The sequence below is a fragment of the Thalassophryne amazonica genome, chromosome 9, assembly GCF_902500255.1.
Source record: "Thalassophryne amazonica chromosome 9, fThaAma1.1, whole genome shotgun sequence".
Lineage (NCBI taxonomy): Eukaryota > Metazoa > Chordata > Actinopteri > Batrachoidiformes > Batrachoididae > Thalassophryne > Thalassophryne amazonica.
Window position 1 is genome coordinate 1704272 of NC_047111.1, and position 26493 is coordinate 1730764.

Consider the following 26493-nt stretch of genomic DNA (forward strand, 5'->3'; position numbering starts at 1 on the left):
CATGAAATTATCTGAGCTTATCTGACTTCAGTTCACTTTGAGTTCATATTCAATATCTACTCAGTTTACAAAGTTTTTCTGTAAAATCATATTTTAATCAACAACAGTAAACTGAATCAAATATGAATGTACATTTTTCAGATTTTTATTCCAACTTGTTTTAGCTGATAACTTCACCTCATGCAGTGACTAGAAGGATTTTAATGTCAACGATGACAGAGTTTATAATCAGAGCAGTGAAATGTTCAACCCCACCAGTGCAGATCCACACACACGCTGTGGAACGGCAGCAGCGATCCACAATTTGAAGTGGATGACAATTCCAACATAATTTTCGACCCTATGATTCTTAGAGAGGTTCTGTGAGTACCAGGCAGCCTTTCTTGCTGATGGTTAACTCTTAACCCTTTTACTGCTGAATTTATTTGTTTTTAGGACACTGAAATGCGCAAAAAAAAAATTTAAAGAAAGTTGATACACACACACACAAATCAGTACTTCATTATACATACAACACAAACACACAAATGATAACCCATGAATTATGTCCACAGTGTCTATGACACACTGAGTGTCCTCCTCCAGTGGGCTGATTTGACTCAGTCCACTGGAATGTGTTCGTCTTCACATGTTGTCCACAGAGTTTGCTTTTTCCTGTCTCCATTCCACTTTCATTATGAAACAATGTCTTATTCATTATATTATTTGTATTGTTCTTACTTTTGATTACAGCAGAGAAAATAAATTCCAGATTCCGTACTGAAACGCACGCAGCGCATGAAGCTGATGTTTCGACTCTGTGCTCGAACCACAAGCATCCAACTGCTTCATTAGAGTCAAGCTTCCATTTCTGACCAATCACGGCTCACGCAACTAGTTTGTCCGCTTCAGTTTCACAAAGAGAATAGTGCTCATCACTTTGAAATGAAAATCTGTTTTATATATATATATATATATATATATATATATATATATATATATACACACATTAAAAAAAAACACGGAAATAACGGAATATTAATTTTGATTTTTATGGAAAAGCGTCATAAAACCAAAGACTAGCACCCATGCACACAATGCAAATGTAGATCAATAACACAAATCAAATGACATACAAATTCATTTAGATTTCATGAGGTCCATCATTATGCATAATGTTGAGGCTTAAAACATCTGAAACTAATGAATTATGAAAAAAACTAAGCCCACCTTATCATTATCATGGAGGATTAAAGTTTCTGAACAGATGATAAACCAAAGCAAGTCCACTTCTGCTCTAAAGTTGGACATTTTGACATGAGTTTTGGATGGAAACCTGCGAGCTTTCAAAGCCAGCCTCAAGTGGGCAGTGAAGGAATTGCAACATTTTCTTCTCGGTGGCTTCATTTTAGACAGCTGGAGGTTGGGGCTTGTGAACAAGCATGTTTATGACAAGTGATCACTGTGGCGGTGAGTCAGTGTGGTGTCTGCAGCTGTGGCGGTGAGCCAGTGTGGTGTCTGCAGCTGTGGCGGTGAGCCAGTGTGGTGTCTGCAGCTGTGGCGGTGAGCCAGTGTGGTGTCTGCAGCTGTGGAGGTGAGCCAGTGTGGTGTCTGCAGCTGTGGCGGTGAGCCAGTGTGGTGTCTGCAGCTGTGGCGGTGAGTCAGTGTGGTGTCTGCAGCTGTGGCGGTGAGTCAGTGTGGTGTCTGCAGCTGTGGCGGTGAGCCAGTGTGGTGTCTGCAGCTGTGGCGGTGAGTCAGTGTGGTGTCTGCAGCTGTGGCGGTGAGTCAGTGTGGTGTCTGCAGGGTCAGCTGTACCTTGAAGAGATGCAGACCAAGGAGCAGAAAGAGCTGCTGAAAAGCTCGACTTCCTGCAGCCTTCTTTACCGCCTGCAGACTCCTCACTGACTGCAGCATGCTGAAAGAACAACACAACACGTCTGTAAGCACCAAAAAAAAAAAAAAAAAAAAACAACCGCACACAGTCAACACACCACAACCAAATACAGACCAGACAGAACAGATCACAGCGCTTCACTTTTTCCACTTTTTAAGTTCCAGCCTTATTCCAAAATGGAGTAAATTATTTTTTCCCCTTCGAAATTCTACTGACAACACCCCATAATGACAACATGAAAAAGTTTTTTTTTGATATGTGCAAATTAATTAAAAAAAAAAAACTAATGAATGAATGAATGAATGAATTCATTTGGCACACAAACTCAATAGTAACAAAAAACTGATACACAAGACAATTTCACAGTGACATGTGTGACCAAAGGGGGGTGAGCAGAAGCAAAGCTTATACATACATACATACATATATACATAGTCATTACCAACCAGAGCAAGCACACAGGCGACAGTGAAATGGTAAATGGACTGCATTTATATTGCGCTTTTCCATCTGCATCAGACGCTCAAAGCGCTTTACAATTATGCCTCACATTCACCCCGGTGTCAGGGTGCTGCCATACAAGGCGCTCACTACACACCAGGAGCAATAGGGGATTAAAGGCCTTGCCCAAGGGCCCTTAGTGATTTTCCAATCAGGTGGGGATTTGAACCCATGATCTTCAGGATGCAAGACCAACACCTTAACCACTAGACCACCACCTCCCCCATTCAGAAGATTCCTGAAAGGTGGAATGGTGCTTTTGTTCTCCGCCATTAGTGGCTCTGTCCCGACACTGATGTCCACCTCTTGTGCCATTTCTCTGGAAGTCAGACGACATCCCGGATCAACACAGCATTCAGTTTGGAAATGATCTGGTCCTTTCAGCCTGTCGATCGTCGCTTGGAGCGCGGCGCGCCCTGTGCCATTGTGGGCAGTCTTTAAACCGGCTGTACCACTACTTAATCTGTGTGATGCCCATACAATCTTCACCGAAAACCATCTGAATTTTCCAAATGGTTTCCACCTGGCTGTCTCACACAGTTTTTGAAAAACTTTTCATGCAGCAAAGCTCCAAATCGCTCAGCCATTTTCCTGACAATGAAAATCCGACGAGGGGGCTGGACCAGTGCTCACTCAACGCCTGCTCACAGGCAAATGACGCAACCAACAGGCGTGAAAAAACTCACGCATGCGCACGAAGGTTCAAGCTTGGATGATGCAATCACACATGATTCAAATCCATATAGTTTTTGAAAAAAATAAAAAGTTCGGATACTTTTCTAATAGACCTCGTACACATACACACACACACCTACACACACACCTACACACACACACACCTACACACACACCTACACACACACGCACACACACCTACACACACCTACACACACACGCACACATACCTACACACACACGCACACATACCTACACACACCTACACACACGCACACATACCTACACACACGCACACATACCTACACACACGCACACATACCTACACACACCTACACACACACACGCACACACCTACACACACGCACACATACCTACACACACCTACACACACACACGCACACACCTACACACACACACACACATACCTACACACACACACACACACACCTACAGACACACACATACCTACACACACACCTACACACACACCTACACACACACACATACCTACACACATACCTACACACACACATACCTACACATACCTACACACACACACATACCTACACACATACCTACACACACACATACCTACACATACCTACATACACATACATGCAACTTTAGACCCCAGGTTTGGGGCCCATTGCATTCTACTAAAAAGACATCAAAGATAAATGAAAAAACAAAAGATACATACATACATACACATACCTACATACACATACATACATACATACACATACCTACATACATACACATACACATTACATAATTATTGTATGGCCTTGCCTTACAATATAAAGCGCCTTGGGGCAACTGTTTGTTGTGATTTGGCGCTATATAAAAAAAATTGATTGATTGATTGACATACAAATACCTACATACACCTACACATGCATATATACACATACCTACATACACCTACACATGCATATATACACATACCTACATACACCTACACATGCATATATACACATACCTACGTACACCTACACATGCATATATACACATACCTACATACACCTACACATACATATATACACATACCTACATACATATGCAATGCGTGTGATTTTATACTACATATAAGATAGAAAAACAAAGTGCACACAACTAAACAATGATCAACAAAACACCCTAACCCTCAACACCCTTCCTCCTCCCTATACCTAGAAAAAATGTGCCTATACCACTGCTTAAACTGGTTCATGCCTGGACACTGCTTGAGCTCCACCCTCAATCTGTTCCACATCCTCACTCCACAAACAGAAATACAACCCCTGGCAATAATTATGGAATCACCGGCCTCGGAGGATGTTCATTCAGTTGTTTAATTTTGTAGAAAAAAAGCAGATCACAGACATGACACAAAAATAAAGTCATTTCAAATGGCAACTTTCTGGCTTTAAGAAACACTATAAGAAATCAGGAAAAAAAAAATTGTGGCAGTCAGTAACGGTTACTTTTTTAGACCAAGCAGAGGGAAAAAAATATGGAATCACTCAATTCTGAGGAAAAAATTATGGAATCACCCTGTAAATTTTCATCCCCAAAACACCTGCATCAAATCAGATCTGCTTGTTAGTCTGCATCTAAAAAGGAGTGACCACACCTTGGAGAGCTGTTGCACCAAGTGGACTGACATGAATCATGGCTCCAACATGAGAGATGTCAATTGAAACAGAGGAGAGGATTATCAAACTCTTAAGAGGGTAAATCATCACGCAATGTTGCAAAAGATGTTGGTTGTTCACAGTCAGCTGTGTCTAAACTCTGGACCAAATACAAACAACATGGGAAGGTTGTTAAAGGCAAACATACTGGTAGACCAAGTAAGACATCAAAGCGTCAAGACAGAAAACTTAAAGCAATATGTCTCAAAAATCGAAAAATGTACAACAAAACAAATGAGGAACGAATGGGAGGAAACTGGAGTCAACGTCTATGACCGAACCGTAAGAAACCGCCTAAAGGAAATAGGATTTACATACAGAAAAGCTAAACGAAAGCCATCATTAACACCTAAACAGAAAAAAACAAGGTTACAATGGGCTAAGAAAAAGCAATCATGGACTGTGGATGACTGGATGAAAGTCATATTCAGTGATGAATCTCGAATCTGCATTGGGCAAGGTGATGATGCTGGAACTTTTGTCTGGTGCCGTTCCAATGAGATTTATAAAGATGACTGCCTGAAGAGAACGTGTAAATTGTCATTGATGATATGGGGCTGCATGTCAGGTAAAGGCACTGGGGAGATGGCTGTCATTACATCATCAATAAATGCACAAGTTTACGTTGATATTTTGGACAATTGAAAGGATGTTTGGGGATGATTAAATCATTTTTCAAGATGATAATGCATCTTGCCATAGAGCAAAAACTGTGAAAACATTCCTTGCAAAAAGACACATAGGGTCAATGTCATGGCCTGCAAATAGTCCGGATCTTAATCCAATTGAAAATCTTTGGTGGAAGTTGAAGAAAATGGTCCATGACAAGGCTCCAACCTGCAAAGCTGATCTGGCAACAGCAATCAGAGAAAGTTGGAGCCAGACTGATGAAGAGTACTGTTTGTCACTCATTAAGTCCGTGCCTCAGAGACTGCAAGCTGTTATAAAAGCCAGAGGTGGTGCAACAAAATACTAGTGATGTGTTGGAGCGTTCTTTTGTTTTTCATGATTCCATAATTTTTTCCTCAGAAAAAAAATTATTTTATTAATTTAAAACAACTTTTTCACATTGTCATATGGAGTGTTGTGTGTACACTTTTAAGGGAAAAAATATTTTTATTTACAGTTGTATGTAAAAGTTTGGGCCCCCCTGATGATTTCCATGATTTTCCTTTATAAATCATTGGTTGTTTGGATCAGAAATTTCAGTTAAATATATCATATAGCAGACAAACACGCTGATATCTGAGAAGTGAAATGAAGTTAAAGGATTTACAGAAAGTGTGCAATAATTCTTTAAACAAAATTAGGCAGGTGCATAAATTTGGGCACCCCAACATCAATATTTAGTAGATCCTCCTTTTGCAGAAATGCTTCCTATAGCTTCCAAAGAGAGTCTGGTTGAAGGTATTTTGGACCATTCGTCTTTACAAAACATCTCAGGTTTGTTGGTTTCCTAACATGGACAGCCCACTTAAAATCACACCACAGATTTTCAATAATATTCAGGTCTGGGGACTGAGATGGCCATTCCAGAACGTTGTACTTGTTCCTCTGCATGAATGTCTTAGTAGACTTTGAGCAGTGTTTAGGGTTGTTGTCTTGTTGAAAGATCCAGCCCCGGCACAACTTCAACTTTGTCACTGATTCATGAACATTGTTCTCAAGAATCTGCTGATATTGACTGGAATCCATGTGACCCTCAACTTCAACAAGATTCCCAGTACCTGTACTGGCCACACAGCCCCACAGCATGATGGAACCACCTCCAAATTTTACTGTAGGTAGCAAGTGTTTTTCTTGGAATGCTGTGTTCTTTTTCTGCCATGCATACTGCCCCTTGTTATGTCCAAATAACTCAGTTTTAGTTTCGTCAGTCCATAACACCTTATTCCATAATGAAGCTGGCTTGTCCAAATGTGCTTTAGCATACCTCAAGCGACTCTGTTTGTGGCGTGTACGCAGAAAAGGCTTCCTCTGCATTACAGCATCATACAGCGTCTCTTTGTGCAAAAGTGCGCTGTATAGTTGAATGATGCACAGAGACACTATCTGCAGAAAGATCATGTGGGTTGACTATGACTCTTATCATCCTTCGCTTCAGCTTATCTGAGATTTTTCTTGGCCTGCCACTTTGGGCCTTAACTAGTACTGTGCCTGTGGTCTTCCATTTCCTCACTATGTTCCTCACTAGGGATGGGTATCGAGAACCGGTTCCTTTCGGGTATCGTTAAGAAATGATTCGATCCACCGACATCAATAAGCTTTGTGCTTAAAGATTCTGTTATCGGTCCTTCAGAGTGACCGTTGTTTTGGCGGGTGTTTGTCAGGAAAATGATCATTTCTCTACATTGATTACAGACCCTGCAGCGGGTCCTTAATCAACTTTTCTGCAGCAGGGCTTTGCTTTGAACCTTGAACCAATCGAAGCGTGGTTCGCAGATTGAAGCAATGCTTTGGTCAATTGCTCGTTTATTTCTTTCGTTCGCTTAATTTTCCCCCGCTAAAACCCTAAAGAGCATACGTCTGTGAGTATTATTTACCTTTTCTGTGTTAAACCGACCTGTTATGGTCTTCTGAAACAGTTGATAGATGTATTTTATAACTTAAAAACGGGAGCGATACTAACGTGTTAGCATGTCTATGGCATTTTCAATGTTAAAAGTTAGCATTTAGCAATTGCAGCCGTCATCACGTTCGGGTGCATTTGTTTTCAAATTGTAATATTCCTTACATTTATTTTTGCTTATATATTAATAATCTAATGATTATTATATACTCGTACAATTTTAGAGAAAGAGACAAAAAGAACCTGAATAGAAACACAACAGAAAATATTTAATAGCAACTAACATAAATAAATAAATACATACATAAATAAATAAGTGTTTCCTGTGAACACCTAGTGACTCTTACACCTCCATTTCATCCCTGTCTTATTTAAGTTTAATGACAGTTTGTTTCGGTCAAACCATATTTTCAGTTTGTTCATTTCTTCAGTGATTTCCTCCAGAACTATCTGACAAACTAGAAAACTGCTGCATCCTAGTAAGAGCAGAATACTACTGGAATAAATCTGAATAAGGAAAGTTGGGTTTTTTTCTCACTAAATGGATGCTGCACTCACTGCAGTTTATTGTCTGGATTAGTCCCAGATTGCATTTCAGAGCTTCTAGAATTCAAACATTTTCGTGCAGGTGGTGTTGGGGGGTAATTTTGGGTTTCAGCTTTTTTTTGTTTTTCACCACTTTCATCCCTGAATATGAATTGTGAGTCACTTTTGTGACTAAAGTTACTAACAGGGACTCGTGTCTTGTTGGGAGAAAGAAGACAAGAATCATCCTCTGTTCTGTTCACACAGCTCCAAATGCTGCGCGGCTCTCTGACGAGTCAAGTTAGAACGATAGAGTCCAGTCTGAATTAATAACTTCAAAGCGAAACACAGTTTTGTTTATTTTTATTTATGTCCAGAGATCAAGGATACAGTGACTAATTTTATATTTATTTACTTTAAGACTCAAGGAAATACATAGAAAACCTGTAAAGCCTACTTTTAGTACAAAATTCACGAGGGATCGATAAGGGAATCGATAATGAATCGGATCGATAAGCAGAATAGATATCAATAAAACGTTATCAATACCCATCCCTATTCCTCACAGTGGAAACTGACAGCTGAAATCTCTGAGAAAGCTTTTTGTATCCTTCCCCTAAACCATGATGTTGAACAATCGTTTTCAGGTCATTTGAGAGTTGTTTAGTGGCTCCCATGTTGTCATTCATTAGAAGAGATGCAAAGAGGGGAAACATCTGCAAATGGCCACCTTAAATACCCTTTCTCATGATTGGATTCACCTGTGTAAAGGAGGTCAAGGGTCAATGAGCTTACCAAACCAATTTTGTTTTCCAATAATTAGTGCAAATGGATTCAAATCAGTAAAATGACAAGGGTGCCCAAATTTATGCACTGCCTAATTTTGTTTAAATAATTATTGCACACTTTCTGTAAATACTAGAAACTTCATTTCACTTTTCAAATATCAGTGTGTTCATCTGCTATATGATATATTTAACTGAAATTTCTGATCCAGACAACCAATGATTTATAAAGTAAAATCATGAAAATTATCAGGGGTGCCCAAAATTTTGCATACAACTGTATTTAGGAATAAGGCTGTAACATAAAATGTGGAAAAAGTGACGTGCTGTGAATATTTTACAGATGCACTGTAGATCTTTATTGTCACTGTACAACACTGCCAGGCAATATACTGTGAAAAGCAGTTAAGCATCTCTTCCAGTGACAATATATGCAAGAAAATACAGGACAATAATAATAATTAATAAATATACACAAAACAGAATAAACCATCAATTCTTGGGGGTTACTGCATTTTGTGTGGGAGGCAGGTGGGAGGAGGAGGAGGTGATGCATTTGACGGCCTGTGGGGAAAAAAAGGTGTTTGACCTTGTTTTGATTGATACCTTTCCCTGGGGGGGGGGGGGGGGCAGGAAGTGTCCGGTATGAGTGGGATCCTTCATGATGTTCCTGGTCTTCTTTTGGGGGGGGGGGGGGGGGTGTCCCGTTGACTCTCTGCCACCCTCACCACCCCCTGCAGGTCGTTCCTGTCCTCTGCAGTGCAGCTGGTGAACCGCACTGTGCAGCAGCAGGTCAGGAGACTCTTCATAAGTGGGTAAGTTCATCAGCAGGTGATGAGTGAGGTGAGCCCGCCTTAACTTCCTGAGGAACTGAAGTCTCTGATGAAGCTTTCCTCACCTGAGACGAGATGTTAACAGACCAGGTGAGGTTGGCCAAGATGTGTACCCCAAGAAGTTTGAAGCTCTCTACCCTCTCTCCTTCCTCTCCATTGATGCAGAGGGCACTGTGGTGCATTTGGCATGTGTGTGGGGTGAATCTGGACTTCCTGAAATCCACAGTCAGTTCCTTGGTTTTAGCTGTGTTCAAATCCAGGTTATTATTGAAGCATCAGTTGGTCAGACGCTGGACCACCTTCCTGTAGGCTGCCTCATTGTTGTCTGTTATCAGTCCTACTACAGTGGTGTCATCAGCAAACGTGACGATGGGTTTGGTGGAGTGGATGAGGAAGCAGTCATGGGCAAAGAGAAAGAAGAGGAGGGGGCTGAGAACACACCCCTGTGGTGTTCCTGTGTTCAGGATAAGAGTGGAGAATGTGCCATCTCCCACCCTGATGTTCTGGGGTTTGGTGCTTTAGACGTTCAGTATGTAGGCTCAGGTTTCCCAGTTTTCCAACATATTTTTGGGGGATGACTGAGTTAAAGGTTGAGCTGAAGTCCACAAACAGTATCCTTCCATCGGTATCGTTTTGGACCAGTGGGTAATGGGTAAGGGCTGTGTGGAGCCAAGTGGTGTTGGTTGAGGTCAGCAGGCATGGTAGATGTGACGTGGAAGAGAATGAGTCTTTCCACGCATTTGGTGATGATGGGAGTTCGAGCAAGTGGACGATCATCCTTTAGGCAGTTCACAGTTGCCTTTTTTGGTACTGGAAGGACTGGCTGATTTAAGGCAGGAACGGAAGAGGCATAGAGCACAGTACTGTGTACACTGACCTTTTCCGTCACTGAATGGCTCATAATATTGAAAGTAATGGGACTATCTTGATGATCTTTGTGTCCTTTGAAAGGTCTAGGTCTCTAATATTTAGAAATTATGCCATTAAGAGTGAAATAATATGTGTGTTAAAATCCAGTTTAAATATATAAAAACGGGGCTTTTTTTGGCGTTTTCCATGTTTCATTTATTTTTAAAGTCATATTTTACTTTGGTCCAGCTCACAGCTTAATGAAGCCACCATAACAAACTCCACGTTAGTTTGATCAGCTCGGACTTGTGGCCTTGAAAAATCATTAGCTTAATCAAAACATTGCAGCTTTTTTGGTATTCAAACAATGTAAACATGTCTTGTTTTTAGAATTTAGTCCTAAAGGTCATGTAGTGCACCAATGGTCTCCATGGTGACACACAGGAAGTGCTTTCTTGAGCAGCATCTTCAGCTAAATACCTGTAACACATTTATGGAATAATGCACATTTTACCAGAGGCTGGAGACTTGTTTATGACAAAGGTGAGTGTCCGAAGTCTCTGTAACCAACTATCACTGATCGTTCTTAATTTTCAGAAAGTGTGAAAATCAGTAGCTGTTTATGAATTTGTACAATGAGAGGCCATGCATAGGCCAGTTGCACAATACTTAAATCTTTAACCATGGACATCATGAGTGTGGGAACATAGGCTATCAAAGTTTGTCCCAAGTCTCCGTAACACAAATATGTACAAAATGAGCTGGTTTTAATTTCTGAAAACCCTGGAACTCATAAATGGCACAAATTGTTTTCTACAAGGCTTCTTATGTATTTAACTGAAAATAATTGGTGAATGATGCAACAGAATTCAGATTTTTATATTTATGGTGTCTTCAGATTCATCAAATAGCAAAAACGTTCATATTTTAAGGTGCATTATGCAACAGTGTTTTCACTAAAAACGATCTCTAACAGGCAGATCTGAAAGCTGTGGGACACCTGTTGGCATCTTGCTCCAAAATTTAGGCTGATTTTCATTTTCAGCCATGAGCTCCAGTGATGAAGATATTCCTTGGAGTGAAGTTAAAGCTGAAGATGCTCTTAAAGCAAAAAGAAAGCCGACTGCACAAAGAGTGGCCAAATTCAGAGAGAAGTAAAATGTTAAAGCCTATGCAGAAGAACTAAGGAAGGATAGAGAGAGGAAAAGAAGAGTGCATGCTGAATGCTCAAAGGAAAAACTGGCTGAAGTTAAAGTTACAGATAAAGTTACACAGTAGACTTAACGAAGGGCAACGAAGCCCAAACCAGACACCTGGACCTTCGTTGGCATCGTTTAACCTTTGCCCAGCTTCCTTCCTGCAGCTGGCGCTCTGTTAAACTGTTGAAAAATTTGAACAAATGTCACTGAAAACCTCAATTTGTCCGTATTTCGTTTTGCTGTTGTGCTTGTCATTTCTTTTTTATCGTTTGCTTGTTAGCGTTTAGTTTGACTCTGATCGACCGGCTGAATGTTTTCACACAGTACAGAATCCGCTGCGTTCATGGGGAGTCAATGTGCGGCGTTCACACAGACTGATCGATTTACTGCTCTGATATATTCAATCATCTTTACACTTATATACCATCAAGTAGAGAAATCTAGGAAGTAAGACTTATGGCCCGGTCACACGGCACCCGACGAGTCCTGAACAAAGGGGGAAAAAGTGTCACAATTCATTGAGAAAAGGTGGATGAACGAGCTTTATTACCGAATAGCCTGCGAAGCAAGAGCGCAACAGGGACAAAAGAGGAACTAAACGAAACCGAAGCTCACGATCTCGACACTTTAAACAAAGCGCGCCTGGAGCCATAGCTGGAGCAGTGTGTGTCTGCATCTCTGAGTTCCAGGACTCGGTGCTGAGACAGAGCTCAGAGCGCCTGAGTCCTGGAGAAACTGCAAACAGAAGCTGTGGAGATCTGTGTGCATGTCGGTGGATCCACCTGCTCTGGTTCCTCGTCCAGAACAAAAAAGGGATCATCTCCATCATCATCAGAATCCACAATGTCTGCTGACACACTGCAAGCTCCCGTCTTACTCCAATTTAAAAAAAAAACCTCTGGTGTGCCGTGGTCACTGCTCTATTGCTGTATTACATAACTAAGCCATATATATGACTTATTTTTCACTGTATTAACAATCTATGTATTGTATCTAGTAAGTAAAATGGGTTAAAGTGGATTAAATTTCATGTGTAAAGCTAAATGTATACAAGTTTGTATTCCCAGCCTGTCACATATAGCTGGATTTTGGATTTTGACTGCTTTTCTTTAAAACCTCATATATTGGTCAATTTTCACTCAATTTTCTCAAATAGGGCTCAAATGAAAGCTAAGAACACAAAAAATATATATAATCTTGACCATTCTTGGTCCAAATAGCAAATATGACCTTGCATGTACTTAAATTTCAACAATCCTATAACTAAAAACATAGCTGATAGTCTCAAAGCCTGAAAATGTCTATATTGATTGTTGTTGTTTTTTTTATCATTAGATTGTAAGTTACTTTTATAAAGCTGGAAACTGGGTATATTACAATGTATGACATCACAGTATAAGATTGAAAATTAAAAGTCATTTTTCAAAAACCCGACTTGTATTTACATTTTGGTTTCTGAACTTTTTCTGCCAATCTATCAGAATTGGGTTGTACACAACCTAAGCTTTCCGATGATGTATAATCCATGGGTGTACCCTTAATTTTATTTTTTGTGACAAATGAAACATTCGTGTAGATAATACTGTGCCACATGCCGAGACAGACTGATGCAGCAAAAGGTTAAAGACGGTGGTAAACGCCTCTGCTAGCTGGTCTGCACAGGCCTTAAGTGCACGTCCGGGGCCAGGTGCTTTCCTTGTGTCCACTCTCCGTACGGAGGCTCTGACCTGATATTGCTGCAGCTGAATGAGGTCTTTCTCTCCTGGTGGTGCAGGATGGTGTCAGTGCTATTCATTCCGACTGATTGATTTCTGCTTCTTCTCCGTCCGAGTTCTTGTTGAGGCTGAGGTGGTGGACTACTGTCATGGGCCTCATAGATCCTTCTGTTCACTAGTTGTTTGTCTGGTCCCTCCAGGCTCTTCTGTATTGGAAGCTTTGGGATCTTCACTGGGAGCTGTGAAGGTCTGAGTGTGCTGTCACATCTGGAAAAAACTCTCGATGACAACTACTAAGAACTGTTCCTACTGGCACTGAATTGCTTTGGAAATCCAGACTACGTAGGGACTTTGAGGACAACACATTGAGAGTATTCCGACTGTGGCAGAGGTAGTAGTCAGCACCAGATCCCTGTACACCAATAGCTGTACCTCCAGCCACCAGTTTGTGAAGCTCCTGAAGTTCACGGACGATATGACCCTCATCGGACTCATCTCTGCCTACAGACAGGAGACTGAACACCTGGTGTAGACGGAACAATCTGGAGCTCAAAGCCCCCAAGACAGTGGAGATGGTTGTTGACTTCAGAAAGAACCCAGTCCCGACCAACCCCATCACCTTGTGTGACTCCCCAGTCGCCACTGTGAAGTCTTTCTGTTACCTAGGGATCACCATCACTCAGGACCTCAAGTGGGAGCTGAATGTCAGCTCTCTCACCAAGACAGCACAACAGAGGATGTATTTTTCTGCAGCAGCTGAGGAAGTCCAACCTGCCAAAAACAATGATGTTGATCTTCTACACTGCCATCAATGAGCCCATCATCTCCTCCTGCATCACCGTCTGGTACGCTGCTGCCGCTGCTAAGGACAGGAGCAGACTGCAGTGTATCATCCACACAGCGGAGAAGGTAATCAATCAATCAATCAATCAATTTTTTTTATATAGCGCCAAATCACAACAAACAGTTGCCCCAAGGCGCTAATCGACTGCAGTCTGCCATCCCTACAGGACCTGGACACTGTCAGGGCCCTGAGGCGAGCAAGGAAGATAGCGGCCGATCCCTCTCACCCAGGACTTTCTCTCCCTCCCCTCTGGCAGACATTTGAGGTCCATCAGGACCAAAACCTCAAGACACAAAAACACCTTCTTTCCACCTGCAGCAACACTAACAAATAATGCCAGTGACCCCCACTTACCCTGCCCCCCACTACCACAAAGTACAGACTGATCATCCCTGCACTGACAGGTACTGTACATCTAAACTCCCATCACTTGTTTTTGCACAGCCCCATTCCACTGCATTATATTTAACAGTGAACACAGTTTTGCATATTTGACTCTTTTACTTCTTTCAGAAGTGGTTTTTTTTTTTCTTTTCTTGTTGTTTCTGCACCAATGACACCAGATCAAATCCTGTGTATGTGATTCTGCCAGACACAGAAACATGTATGTGCCCAGTAACGGCCACGCTACCTGGTCCAGGCGTGTGTCTGCTCACAGGTGAAGGGTTGGCAGCTGTGGCAGGATTTCGGCTGGTTCAGCAGGACGTCTGCGTACTGGGCCAGGTGGTAGAGCCACATGGTGCCATCACCCGTAGCACCCAGCATCCTCTTTGGATGGACAGCAGCAGCAGCTGCATCCTCGGTAAGTGGCAGGTGGTCCAGGGACAGCAGGAGTCTACAGAGAGGACAGACAACAACCCACATCAGTCCCGATCTCAACCTGCAGGCTGGAGGGCGAGACAACAACAGTCCTACGGCCAGAGCATCGCCGTGACAGCTCAGAACCAACACAACGAGAAAAGGTTGCCGTCTCCACCGTGTCTGCACCAACAAAGGCAAACTTGGATCATGATCTTTGAACATGATTACTGACCTCTGACTCTGATTACTCATCTTTGATCCTGACAGATCCTGAATGTTGAACTTTCATCCAGCGATCCTAATGAGATTAGATCCTGATGGCTAAACTTTGCTTTTAAACTTTATTTTTAATCAAAGTTTTATAATCTTACAGAGGAAAAATAAAACATAGAAAATATGCAAGACAGGTGGGTCATGGGGGTGGGGGGGGCGGGGGGCATTTCAAGAAAGAAGTCGAAAACAAACAATAGTTTTGAATAGCAACGGATTACAATAAACCTTGATAAAATGACAAGAAGTATGAAGGAATTGGGGCACTGGCTGGAACCCACCCACCGTGGGCACGTGGACCCCCTGAGCGGGTCTGTCCAGTACAAATTAAGAATGGGGGGGTGTCCCAATGGGGCCACTGTATTAACATGGATTAATCAACTCAATGTCAGGAAGTCGACCGGTGGGAGTTTACTGCGTGATTCACTGGAAAAAAGAAATGTGTGTGTGTGTGCGGGGGGGGGGGGGGGGGGGGGGGGCATTATTTCACACTACTTTCACCTTTGCATATGTTAACCATTGTGGCCAATATTTTTGGGCCTTGATACTACTGAGTCTGAGGGAGAAGGTAAGCATTTTGTCTTCTATGGTGGCTGACCATTCGTTTATTGTCGGTGGGCCCCCACTAAGCCATTTCCTTGCTATAGATTTTTTCCCTGCTATCAGTAGTATTTTCAAAAGGTACTTATTCCAAGAGTTGATTTAGTTTGGTAATTACATAAGTATATACTTTGAACGTTATGTTCAATTTCAAAGCCAAGAATGAATCTTATGTCTTTGACTACCTTTAACCAACAGGAGTGACTCAATGGGCGACTCCAGAAAATATAAAATGGTCTGCCATCACTGTGACCCTGACGATACTAGATTCAGACAGCTATACTGCGAAACCAATCACTGACCTGTGACCCTGACGATACTAGATTCGGACAGCTATACTGCGAAACCAATCAGTGACCTGTGACCCTGACGATACTAGATTCGGACAGCTATACTGAGAAACCAATCACTGACCTGTGACCCTGACGATACTAGATTCGGACAGCTATACTGAGAAACCAATCACTGACCTGTGACCCTGACGATACTAGATTCGGACAGCTATACTGTGGAACCAATCACTGACCTGTGACCCTGACGATACTAGATTCGGACAGCTATACTGAGAAACCAATCAGTGACCTGTGATCCTGACGATACTAGATTCGGACAGCTAAATTTTGATCCCGATCACTGACCTGTGATCCTAATGATACTAGATTCTGACAGCTAAACTTCGATCCTGATCACTGACCTGTGATCCTGAAGTTACTAGATTCTGACAGCTAAATTTTGATCCCGATCACTGACCTGTGATCCTAATGATACTAGATTCTGACAGCTAAACTTCGATCCTGATCACTAACCTGTGATCCTGAAGTTACTAGATTCTGACAGCTACATTTCAACCTGATCACTGACCTGTGATCCTAATAATACTAGATTCTGATAGCTCAACATCAACCCTGATCAATCAATCAATCAATCAATTTTTTTTATATAGCGCCAAATCACAACAAACAGTTGCCCCAAGGCGCTTTATATTGTAAGGCAAGGCCATACAATAATTATGTAAAACCCCAACGGTCAAAACAACCCCCTGTGAGCAAGCACTTGGCTACAGTGGGAAGGAAAAACTCCCTTTTAACAGGAAGAAACCTCCAGCAGAACCAGGCTCAGGGAGGGGCAGTCTTCTGCTGGGACTGGTTGGGGCTGAGGGAGAGAACCAGGAAAAAGACATGCTGTGGAGGGGAGCAGAGATCGATCACTAATGATTAAATGCAGAGTGGTGCATACAGAGCAAAAAGAGAAAGAAACAATGCATCATGGGAACCCCCCAGCAGTCTACGTCTATAGCAGCATAACTAAGGGATGGTTCAGGGTCAGCTGATCCAGCCCTAACTATAAGCTTTAGCAAAAAGGAAAGTTTTAAGCCTAATCTTAAAAGTAGAGAGGGTGTCTGTCTCCCTGATCTGAATTGGGAGCTGGTTCCACAGGAGAGGAGCCTGAAAGCTGAAGGCTCTGCCTCCCATTCTACTCTTACAAACCCTAGGAACTACAAGTAAGCCTGCAGTCTGAGAGCGAAGCGCTCTATTGGGGTGATATGGTACTACGAGGTCCCTAAGATAAGATGGGACCTGATTATTCAAAACCTTATAAGTAAGAAGAAGAATTTTAAATTCTATTCTAGAATTAACAGGAAGCCAATGAAGAGAGGCCAATATGGGTGAGATATGCTCTCTCCTTCTAGTCCCCGTCAGTACTCTAGCTGCAGTATTTTGAATTAACAAAAGGCTTTTTAGGGAACTTTTAGGACAACCTGATAATAATGAATTACAATAGTCCAGCCTAGAGGAAATAAATGCATGAATTAGTTTTTCAGCATCACTCTGAGACAAGACCTTTCTGATTTTAGAGATATTGCGTAAATGCAAAAAAGCAGTCCTACATATTTGTTTAATATGCGCTTTGAATGACATATCCTGATCAAAAATGACTCCAAGATTTCTCACAGTATTACTAGAGGTCAGGGTAATGCCATCCAGAGTAAGGATCTGGTTAGACACCATGTTTCTAAGATTTGTGGGGCCAAGTACAATAACTTCAGTTTTATCTGAGTTTAAAAGCAGGAAATTAGAGGTCATCCATGTCTTTATGTCTGTAAGACAATCCTGCAGTTTAGCTAATTGGTGTGTGTCCTCTGGCTTCATGGATAGATAAAGCTGGGTATCATCTGCGTAACAATGAAAATTTAAGCAATACCGTCTAATAATACTGCCTAAGGGAAGCATGTATAAAGTGAATAAAATTGGTCCTAGCACAGAACCTTGTGGAACTCCATAATTAACTTTAGTCTGTGAAGAAGATTCCCCATTTACATGAACAAATTGTTATCTATTAGACAAATATGATTCAAACCACGGCAGCGCAGTGCCTTTAATACCTATGGCATGCTCTAATCTCTGTAATAAAATTTTATGGTCAACAGTATCAAAAGCAGCACTGAGGTCTAACAGAACAAGCACAGAGATGAGACCACTGTCCGAGGCCATAAGAAGATCATTTGTAACCTTCACTAATGCTGTTTCTGTACTATGATGAATTCTAAAACCTGACTGAAACTCTTCAAATAGACCATTCCTCTGGAGATGATCAGTTAGCTGTTTTACACCTACCCTTTCAAGAATTTTTGAGAGAAAAGGAAGGTTGGAGATTGGCCTATAATTAGCTAAGATAGCTGGGTCAAGTGATGGCTTTTTAAGTAATGGTTTAATTACTGCCACCTTAAAAGCCTGTGGTACATAGCCAACTAACAAAGATAGATTGATCATATTTAAGATCGAAGCATTAAATAATGGTAGGGCTTCCTTGAGCAGCCTGGTAGGAATGGGGTCTAATAAACATGTTGATGGTTTGGATGAAGTAACTAATGAAAATAACTCAGACAGAACAATCGGAGAGAAAGAGTCTAACCAAATACCGGCATCACTGAAAGCAGCCAAAGATAACGATACGTCTTTGGGATGGTTATGAGTAATTTTTTCTCTAATAGTTAAAATTTTGTTAGCAAAGAAAGTCATGAAGTCATTACTAGTTAAAGTTAATGGAATACTCAGCTCAATAGAGCTCTGACTCTTTGTCAGACTGGCTACAGTGCTGAAAAGAAACCTGGGGTTGTTCTTATTTTCTTCAATTAGTGATGAGTAGAAAGATGTCCTAGCTTTACGGAGGGCTTTTTTATAGAGCAACAGACTCTTTTTCCAGGCTAAGTGAAGATCAGTGACCTGTGATCCTAATGACACTAGATTCTGACAGCTAAACTTCGATCCTGATCACTAACCTGTGATCCTGAAGTTACTAGATTCTGACAGCTAAATTTCATTCCTGATCACTGACCTGTGATCCTAATAATACTAGATTCCGACAGCTCAACATCAACCCTGATCAGTGACCTGTGATCCTAATGACACTCGATTCTGACAGCTAAACTTCGATCCTCATCACTGACCTGTGATCCTCAAGTTACTAGATTCGGACAGCTAAACTTCAATCCTGATCACACTAGATTCTGACAGCTAAACTTCAATCCTGATCACTGACCTGTGATCCTAATGACACTAGATTCCGATAGCTAAACTTCGATCCTGATCACTGACCTGTGATCCTAATGATACTAGATTCCGATAGCTAAACTTCGATCCTGATCACTGACCTGTGATCCTAATGACACTAGATTCCGACAGCTAAATTTCAATCCTGATCACTGACCTGTGATCCTAATGACACTAGATTCCGACAGCTAAATTTCAATCCTGATCACTGACCTGTGGTCCTAATGACACTAGATTCCGACAGCTAAACTTTGATCCTGATCACTGACCTGTGATCCTAATGATACTAGATTCTGACAGCTAAACTTCAATCCTAATGATACTAGATTTTCTTCAACATGATGCTGCCAGACATCTCACTGAAATGTAACCTGTGGACTTCAGCTCTACAAAATATACAACACCAGGAACTGAACTGAAACCGTCCATCACTAACTTTATGTCTGAGGATTAAAAGCCTTTTTTGAAAATGTGAGGGCAGATTCATTTTGAGGAAAAGATGCTTCTCTGTGTTATCAGCTCTTTTTATCTACGTGTGACACTGAGCTAAACACCCTTTCACTCTCCCCACTATTTTTTAACTTTTAATTAAATATTTGTCAGTAACACACACAAATATAAATTGTAAATGATCCCCCACCCAAAAGGTGGAACATGTAATGTTGATGAGCATGGCGTGCACGCACACGCACACACAGTGTTGTGCTGTGCTTTGTCTTTGTGGATCATGGCATAATTTCCTTGCGTTCAGATAGAATAGCCCGTTTCCTGTGGTAATTGAGCCATTAACGCGACTCAATTTCTTGCCCAAATTGCGGCTCATGGAGGACAGCGGAGTGTCTGAACGCAGCACCACGGACATTCTGCAAACGGGTTACACCTGTAGCGGACTGAGCCGGTCTCCAATCGTCCTGAACACCCATGCCAAGGTCTGAAATTCACCAACCTGATGGGCAATCTCCACTGCTGAAACCCTGATCTGAGTTCTGACGGAGGAAGCAAAGTCCCGAAGGAACTTTTTTCACCCACACAAGGAATTAAAGTATTTTCAGATGTTGTTTTCCAAACTCAGGAGGCTTTGTGTGGATTATTTTTCTTCAAGCTTGTATGATGATGAATTTCACAAACAGGTAAGACTTTTTATTTATACTCTGTCTGTGAATTTACTCTGCATGAAGGACAGCGGCTTTCAGCCAATCAGTGGACAGCATCGACGGACATATTTCGTCTTATGAGTAAATTACATGAAAGCCTGTAAAAATTCATAAATTAGCCGTATCATTGTTTAAGCTGCAGTGTTCAAAACGTATGAAAAAGTAGCAGCTTATAGTCCAGAAAAATGGCACATTGAGAGGTTGACATCACACTACTGTAAAGAGGTATTGGGTCACGGAGTATCGTAGACATTTTATGATTACAAGTACAAGTAAATGAATACAGGACCGGGTTGATACCCGATACTGGTATTGGCGCATCCCTATTGAAAACGGTGCATCTGGAAAGTATTCACAGCCCTTCACTTTTTCCACATTTTTTTTTTATGTTACAGTCTTATTCCAAAATCAATGAAATTCATTTTATTCAGTGTCATGGATGAAGTTACACCATACCTTATGAATTGAGGAAAAAATGAATTCCATCCATGACAATGTGAAAAAGAGAGTTTTTTTTTTTACATTTATTAAAAATAAAAACACAAAGAAATCTCATGTACATAAGTATTCAAAGTCTTTGCCATGAAGCTCTAAATTGAGCTCTGGTGCCTCTTGTGTCCACTGATCTTCCTTGAGATGTTTCTATAGCTTAACTGGAGTCCACCTGGGGTAAAGTCAGTTGATTGGACATGATTTGGAAAGACACACACCTGTCTACATATAAGGTCCCACAGTTGACAGTCAGAGCACAAACCAAGCATGAAGTCAAAGGAATTGTCTGTAGACCTCAGAGACACGATCGTCTGGAGACACAAATCTGGGGAAGGGAACAGAAACATTTCTGCTGCTTTGAAGGTCCTAATGAGCACAGTGGCCTCCATCATCTGTAAATGGAAGAAGTTCAGATCCACCAGGACTCTTCCTAGAGCTGGACGCCCGTCTAAACTGAGTGATTGGGTCTTCAACCTTTATAGCACTTTTTAAATTTTGTTAATAGGCCTAGTATAACTTGAGTAAAACTTGACTATTATTGTAATTTTTGCTGTGCGTTTATGTCATAAATGCAACAAAAAGGATAATTTCCTTCTCTACTGCAGCAGTGATGAAAGCGGGAAGAAACATGACTCAGTCATTGGTGGAAAATGCATGAGCTAACCAATCACAAGTCACAAGCCCCACGTGTGTATGATCACAGCCCACGTGGGATTGCATGCGAGTTTCTTTCCTTCCTTGCCCCCCCCCACCCGAAGCAACACAAGTAAAAAAAAAAAACAAAAAAAAAAACATGAATTTGTCTTTATCACTGGTGGAAAATAAATGACGTAAGCTAATAACAGTGATCCCCAAGCCACTTGATTTGGTTAATGACGGAAGGGATGTTGTAGGTGATTCGACGGGGACCGCGATTAGAGTTTTGGTATTTGAGAGATTTGAGAAACATCGTCAGAGTCTGAACCAGACAATGAAGATTCTGATGAAGAAGATACCTCTGTTATAGACAAGCATCCGGAGCAGGTGGATCCACTGAGGTGCGCACAGATCTCCACAGTGGGTCGGATCGCACACTTCCCTTTGTGTTATAATGTGATTGTGTTGTCACAAAACACTATGTAACAGAGATATAAACTGTGAAATGCTTCTGCAACTAGGGACTGCTATGACGATTTTACATATTTGAATTTACATATAAATAAATCCTCGTGGTGGAGAGGTTTGTATGCCGCTATGAACCTGAGAGCTGTGTTGTCTGGAGCCTAACCCTAACCCTTGGTGGTGCTCCTGGAGCACCACCAAGGAGCTCCTGGTAGGGTCTCCCATGGCAAATTGGTCTCAGGCGAGAGACCAGACAAAGAATGGTTCACAAGACAACATGACAGAATGAGGTAGAGGAAATGTGGCCCGGAGGAAGCCCGGGGCCTTCATCTGGAGCCAGGCCCGGATGTAGAGCTCATCAGCAAGGGTCTGGTGGCTGGGCTTGTCACGGAGCCCAGCTGGCCACAGCCCGAAAATGCAAAGTGGACCTTCCATCTTCACCCTGTGGGCTCACCACCCACAGGAGGAACCGCTGGTGTCGGGTGCATTGTCCCATAGGTGGTAGTGAAAGTCAAGGGCATCGACGGACCAGACTCCGGCGGCAGGGGCTGGCTCTGGGTGTGTGGAACGTCACTAAAAGTTCCCTAAAAAGCCTTCAGTTAATTCAAAATGCTGCAGCTAGAGTACTGACGGGGACTAGAAGGAGAGAGCATATCTCACCCATATTGGCCTCTCTTCATTGGCTTCCTGTTAATTCTAGAATAGAATAGAAAATTCTTCTTCTTACTTATAAGGTTTTGAATAATCAGGTCCCATCTTATCTTAGGGACCTCGTAGTACCATATCACCCCAATAGAGCGCTTCGGTCTAAGACTGCAGGCTTACTTGTAGTTCCTAGGGTTTGTAAGAGTAGAATGGGAGGCAGAGCCTTCAGCTTTCAGGCTCCTGTCCTGTGGAACCAGCTCCCAATTCAGATCAGCGAGACAGACACCCTCTCTACTTTTAAGATTAGGCTTAAAACTTTCCTTTTTGCTAAAGCTTATAGTTAGGGCTGGATCAGGTGACCCTGAACCATCCCTTAGTTATGCTGCTATAGACGTAGACTGCTGGGGGGTTCCCATGATGCACTGTTTCTTTCTCTTTTTGCTCTGTATGCACCACTCTGCATTTAATCATTAGTGATCGATCTCTGCTCCCCTCCACAGCATGTCTTTTTCCTGGTTCTCTCCCTCAGCCCCAACTATTCCCACACAGAAGACTGCCCCTCCCTGAGCCTGGTTCTGCTGGAGGTTTCTTCCTGTTAAAAGGGAGTTTTTCCTTCCCACTGTAGCCAAGTGCTTGCTCACAGGGGGTCGTTTTGACTGTTGGGGTTTTACATAATTATTGTATGGCCTTGCCTTACAATATAAAGCGCCTTGGGGCAACTGTTTGTTGTGATTTGGCGCTATATAAAAAAATTGATTGATTGATTGATTGATTTCAGTCTTGTCAGAATTTAGAAGTAGGAAGTTACTAGACATCCAGCCTCTCACTCATGCAAGGCAATCTTCTAGTGTTTTTATAGAATTGAGATTACCAGCAGTTATTGGCATAAACAATTGAGTATCATCAGCATAGCAATGAAAGACAATCCCAACACACTGTAGGATGAGCAAGGGGTGTTATGTAGAGGGGAAAAAAGCAGGGGCTCCAAGACAGATCCCTGTGGAGCCCCAAATTATGGCAGAGAGAACCAGGTCAGCACCGGCTCTCCTGTGATTGCTCGTCTCTGGAGAGAAAGGTCTGATTCACAGCCCTCCTCTCTGACACAGAAGTCAGTCGCAGACAACAGCGTTGAGCGATTATCGCCTCGTTTCTGCTTAAAACTTCACTCCAGTCATCATCTGTTTCAGCAACAGATCTCTGAAGCTTCTGTACAAGAATCATTTCCACATAAATTCAGCAATATTTCACAATAAATTACAGAAAGTCCTAAAAAAAAAAAAAAAAAAAAAAAAAAAAAAAAAAAAACACCTGAGATGAATGAAACCATCCAAGTCTGACTCCACAACCAAACCGATCAAAGGGAATAATGTGATTATTAACCATCAGGTGACAAAGTTAAACCTCTTAAATCACATGCAAACTGTGACGCCACCACCTCCCCGAAGGAGACAACGGCATCTCCATTTTTAATTTTTTTAGGGACCGGTTTACTTAATAATTGTCTCACTAATTATACATACTTAAATGTCGATGTAGGATGTAGAAAATATAGGGCAACCCAACATTTACAAATCAAATTTGTTAATAAAAGAAACTAGTTTTAAAACATTATTGGATTCAATCAATGATTGTTTTGTCATTTAACCAATGAGTAATGTTTGTTTTTCACTGGGAAAAAATGACATTTGTGTATGTAATGTTTGCTTAGTCAAATTATATTATTAATACCAAAGTCATTAGAGTTAATATTCCAAATCTGATGTCTGTGATGTTCGATCACTGATCCAAATTCCTTTAGAGACCATCCATTGTTGAAGGTCAAATCAAAAGCTTTGCACTGTTTCAGACAAAAAGAAAAGATGGTCCAGCAGGTCTTCAGTTCCAGTTTCACAAAAGCCACAGTTACCTACAACCATTTGAAATCAACTAACTACCAGGCGGCACCGAGTGGCCCCACCCAGAACTGCAAATTTCTGTCTGGCTCTTGGGGTCAAACTGGCCGTGCCGACCAGCACAGAATCTCTAAAAAATGAACGTAAACGTTGCTGATGTACCAATCCGATTGTATTTCAAACTTAGAGAGACATAGTTTTGCAATTTTACACCAATAATTGAAGTAATAAGAAATATATGTAATTTTCTTCCCATCAAATTGTAAACAGCAAAGATCAGAGAGTCAGCGCGTTCTGTGGAAACACTGTCTCTGCTCTGAGCTGAAGAAAAAAAAGCCACCATGAAAAACAGACATTAATCCAGAGGTCCTTCTGTGTCTGTACCTGAAGATACATTCAGAAAGAGTCACGTGGGTGCAGCATCCAAAACAACTCCGAGTTAGGACAGCTCCTGTCCTGCACAGGCTGTTTTTGAAGTTATTATTGTAAAAACACATACATTTAAGTCATTTAACGCTCACTCGGAGTACCTAAATTGCTCAAATAGAATCCTCTTGGTCAAGAAAAGGATGAGAAGACACGGTGACATTGAAGTACTTCAAAAATCCTACTCACTCGTCTACCCGGAAAAGCCCGGAGCACGAAGCTGACCACGACGATGCTGATGCTTCCCTGTCACCTATTTATACGACGGATAGTTTGGAAAAGCTATTTTTAAACAAACAACGGTGGAGCTGAATAATACGGTGACGGCCATGCAGGAGAGGCCGGGTGAGGCCGAGGAGCGTATCGCACACCTGCAGGAGACGTCGGAGCAGCTCCTGAAGGACAAAGGGAGCAGGACAAACAGACGGAACAACTGTGGAACCGAATGCAGGCCCTCGAAAATCAAAGCAGACGAAATAACGTGAGGCTGGTAGGACTAAAGGAAACCTTTGGCACTAATGGGATGCTGCTGGACTGTGTCCGAAAGATCCTGGCAGAGGGACTCGGTATTGAAACTGGTGGGGGGATGGAGACAGAGGGGGCACACAGGAGAGTGGCACCGATGCCGAGTGTAGATCATCCTCCAAGACCGTGCTGATCCGCTGTTTGAGGCAATCTGTGAGGGACGCAGTGATTAATGCAACCAAGACAAAGCGAGGATTCATCTGTGTTTCTGGACATGTCCAGAGAGCTGGTGCAGAAGAGGAAAGCGTTCACACCAGTGAAGCACAAATTACCCGAGCTTGACTTTAGATACACACTGGCTTTTCCAGCAACGCTGCACTTTAACTGGAGAGGAAAAAACGTGAGCTGCAGTACTGTCAGAGCTGCAGAGAAAGTCATTAATGAGCAGTGATCGGGAGGAGACGTGGACTAAGAGGAAAGGAGAGAGGTGAGATGTGCTTTACCCGATACAAGACTGTGCGTTTTGTACTGAACTGAAGCGACCCCTGTGCAGGCCAATCAGAGGCTTTTCCCGACAAACAGCAGCTTCCATGGGAGCGGCGTTAATCCCACAGACCTTACGTGTGTTAACTCTGTTTTCTTTTTTCCAATGGCGAGGAGCGTTCAGCACTCGGACCCCGGCTGAGTTCTTTTGCACTTTGCACTCTTCCACTGGAGTGTTGTTCTACGTGTTCAGAACACGCAGGGACAGTGTGTCATGAGTGCTTATTAAAGGAGACAAAAAGTGGTAACATTTTCATTACAAATGGTTGCACACATATTAAAAGCACAGAATATTTATCTTCATCTTTTTAATTACTATTGACATTATTATTATTATTTAACTGTATTTTAGAATGAAAAAGAAAACATGACTAGTAGATCAGTTAAGTGTATTTCTTGGAATATAAATGGATGCAGTCGTCCTGCTAAAAGGAGGAGGATATGATCAGTCTTGAAGAACAATCAGGCAGACATGGAGATGATCCAGGAAACCTACATGTCACGTC

The 26493-nt window shown here is 41.9% G+C and overlaps 1 protein-coding gene across 4 annotated transcripts in view; it reads right to left on the bottom strand.

Moving 5' to 3' along the window:
• Positions 1-26493, bottom strand: part of mybbp1a (MYB binding protein (P160) 1a) — a 282215-nt gene that overhangs the window by 180088 nt on the left and 75634 nt on the right. For all 4 annotated transcript variants that reach the window (XM_034177480.1, XM_034177481.1, XM_034177479.1 and 1 more), the window contains exons 12-13: positions 14679-14882; positions 1795-1894 (exon numbers count right to left, since the gene is read on the bottom strand). In XM_034177480.1, the coding sequence (XP_034033371.1) occupies positions 1795-1894; positions 14679-14882 (304 nt within the window). The remainder of the gene's footprint in view (positions 1-1794; positions 1895-14678; positions 14883-26493) is intronic.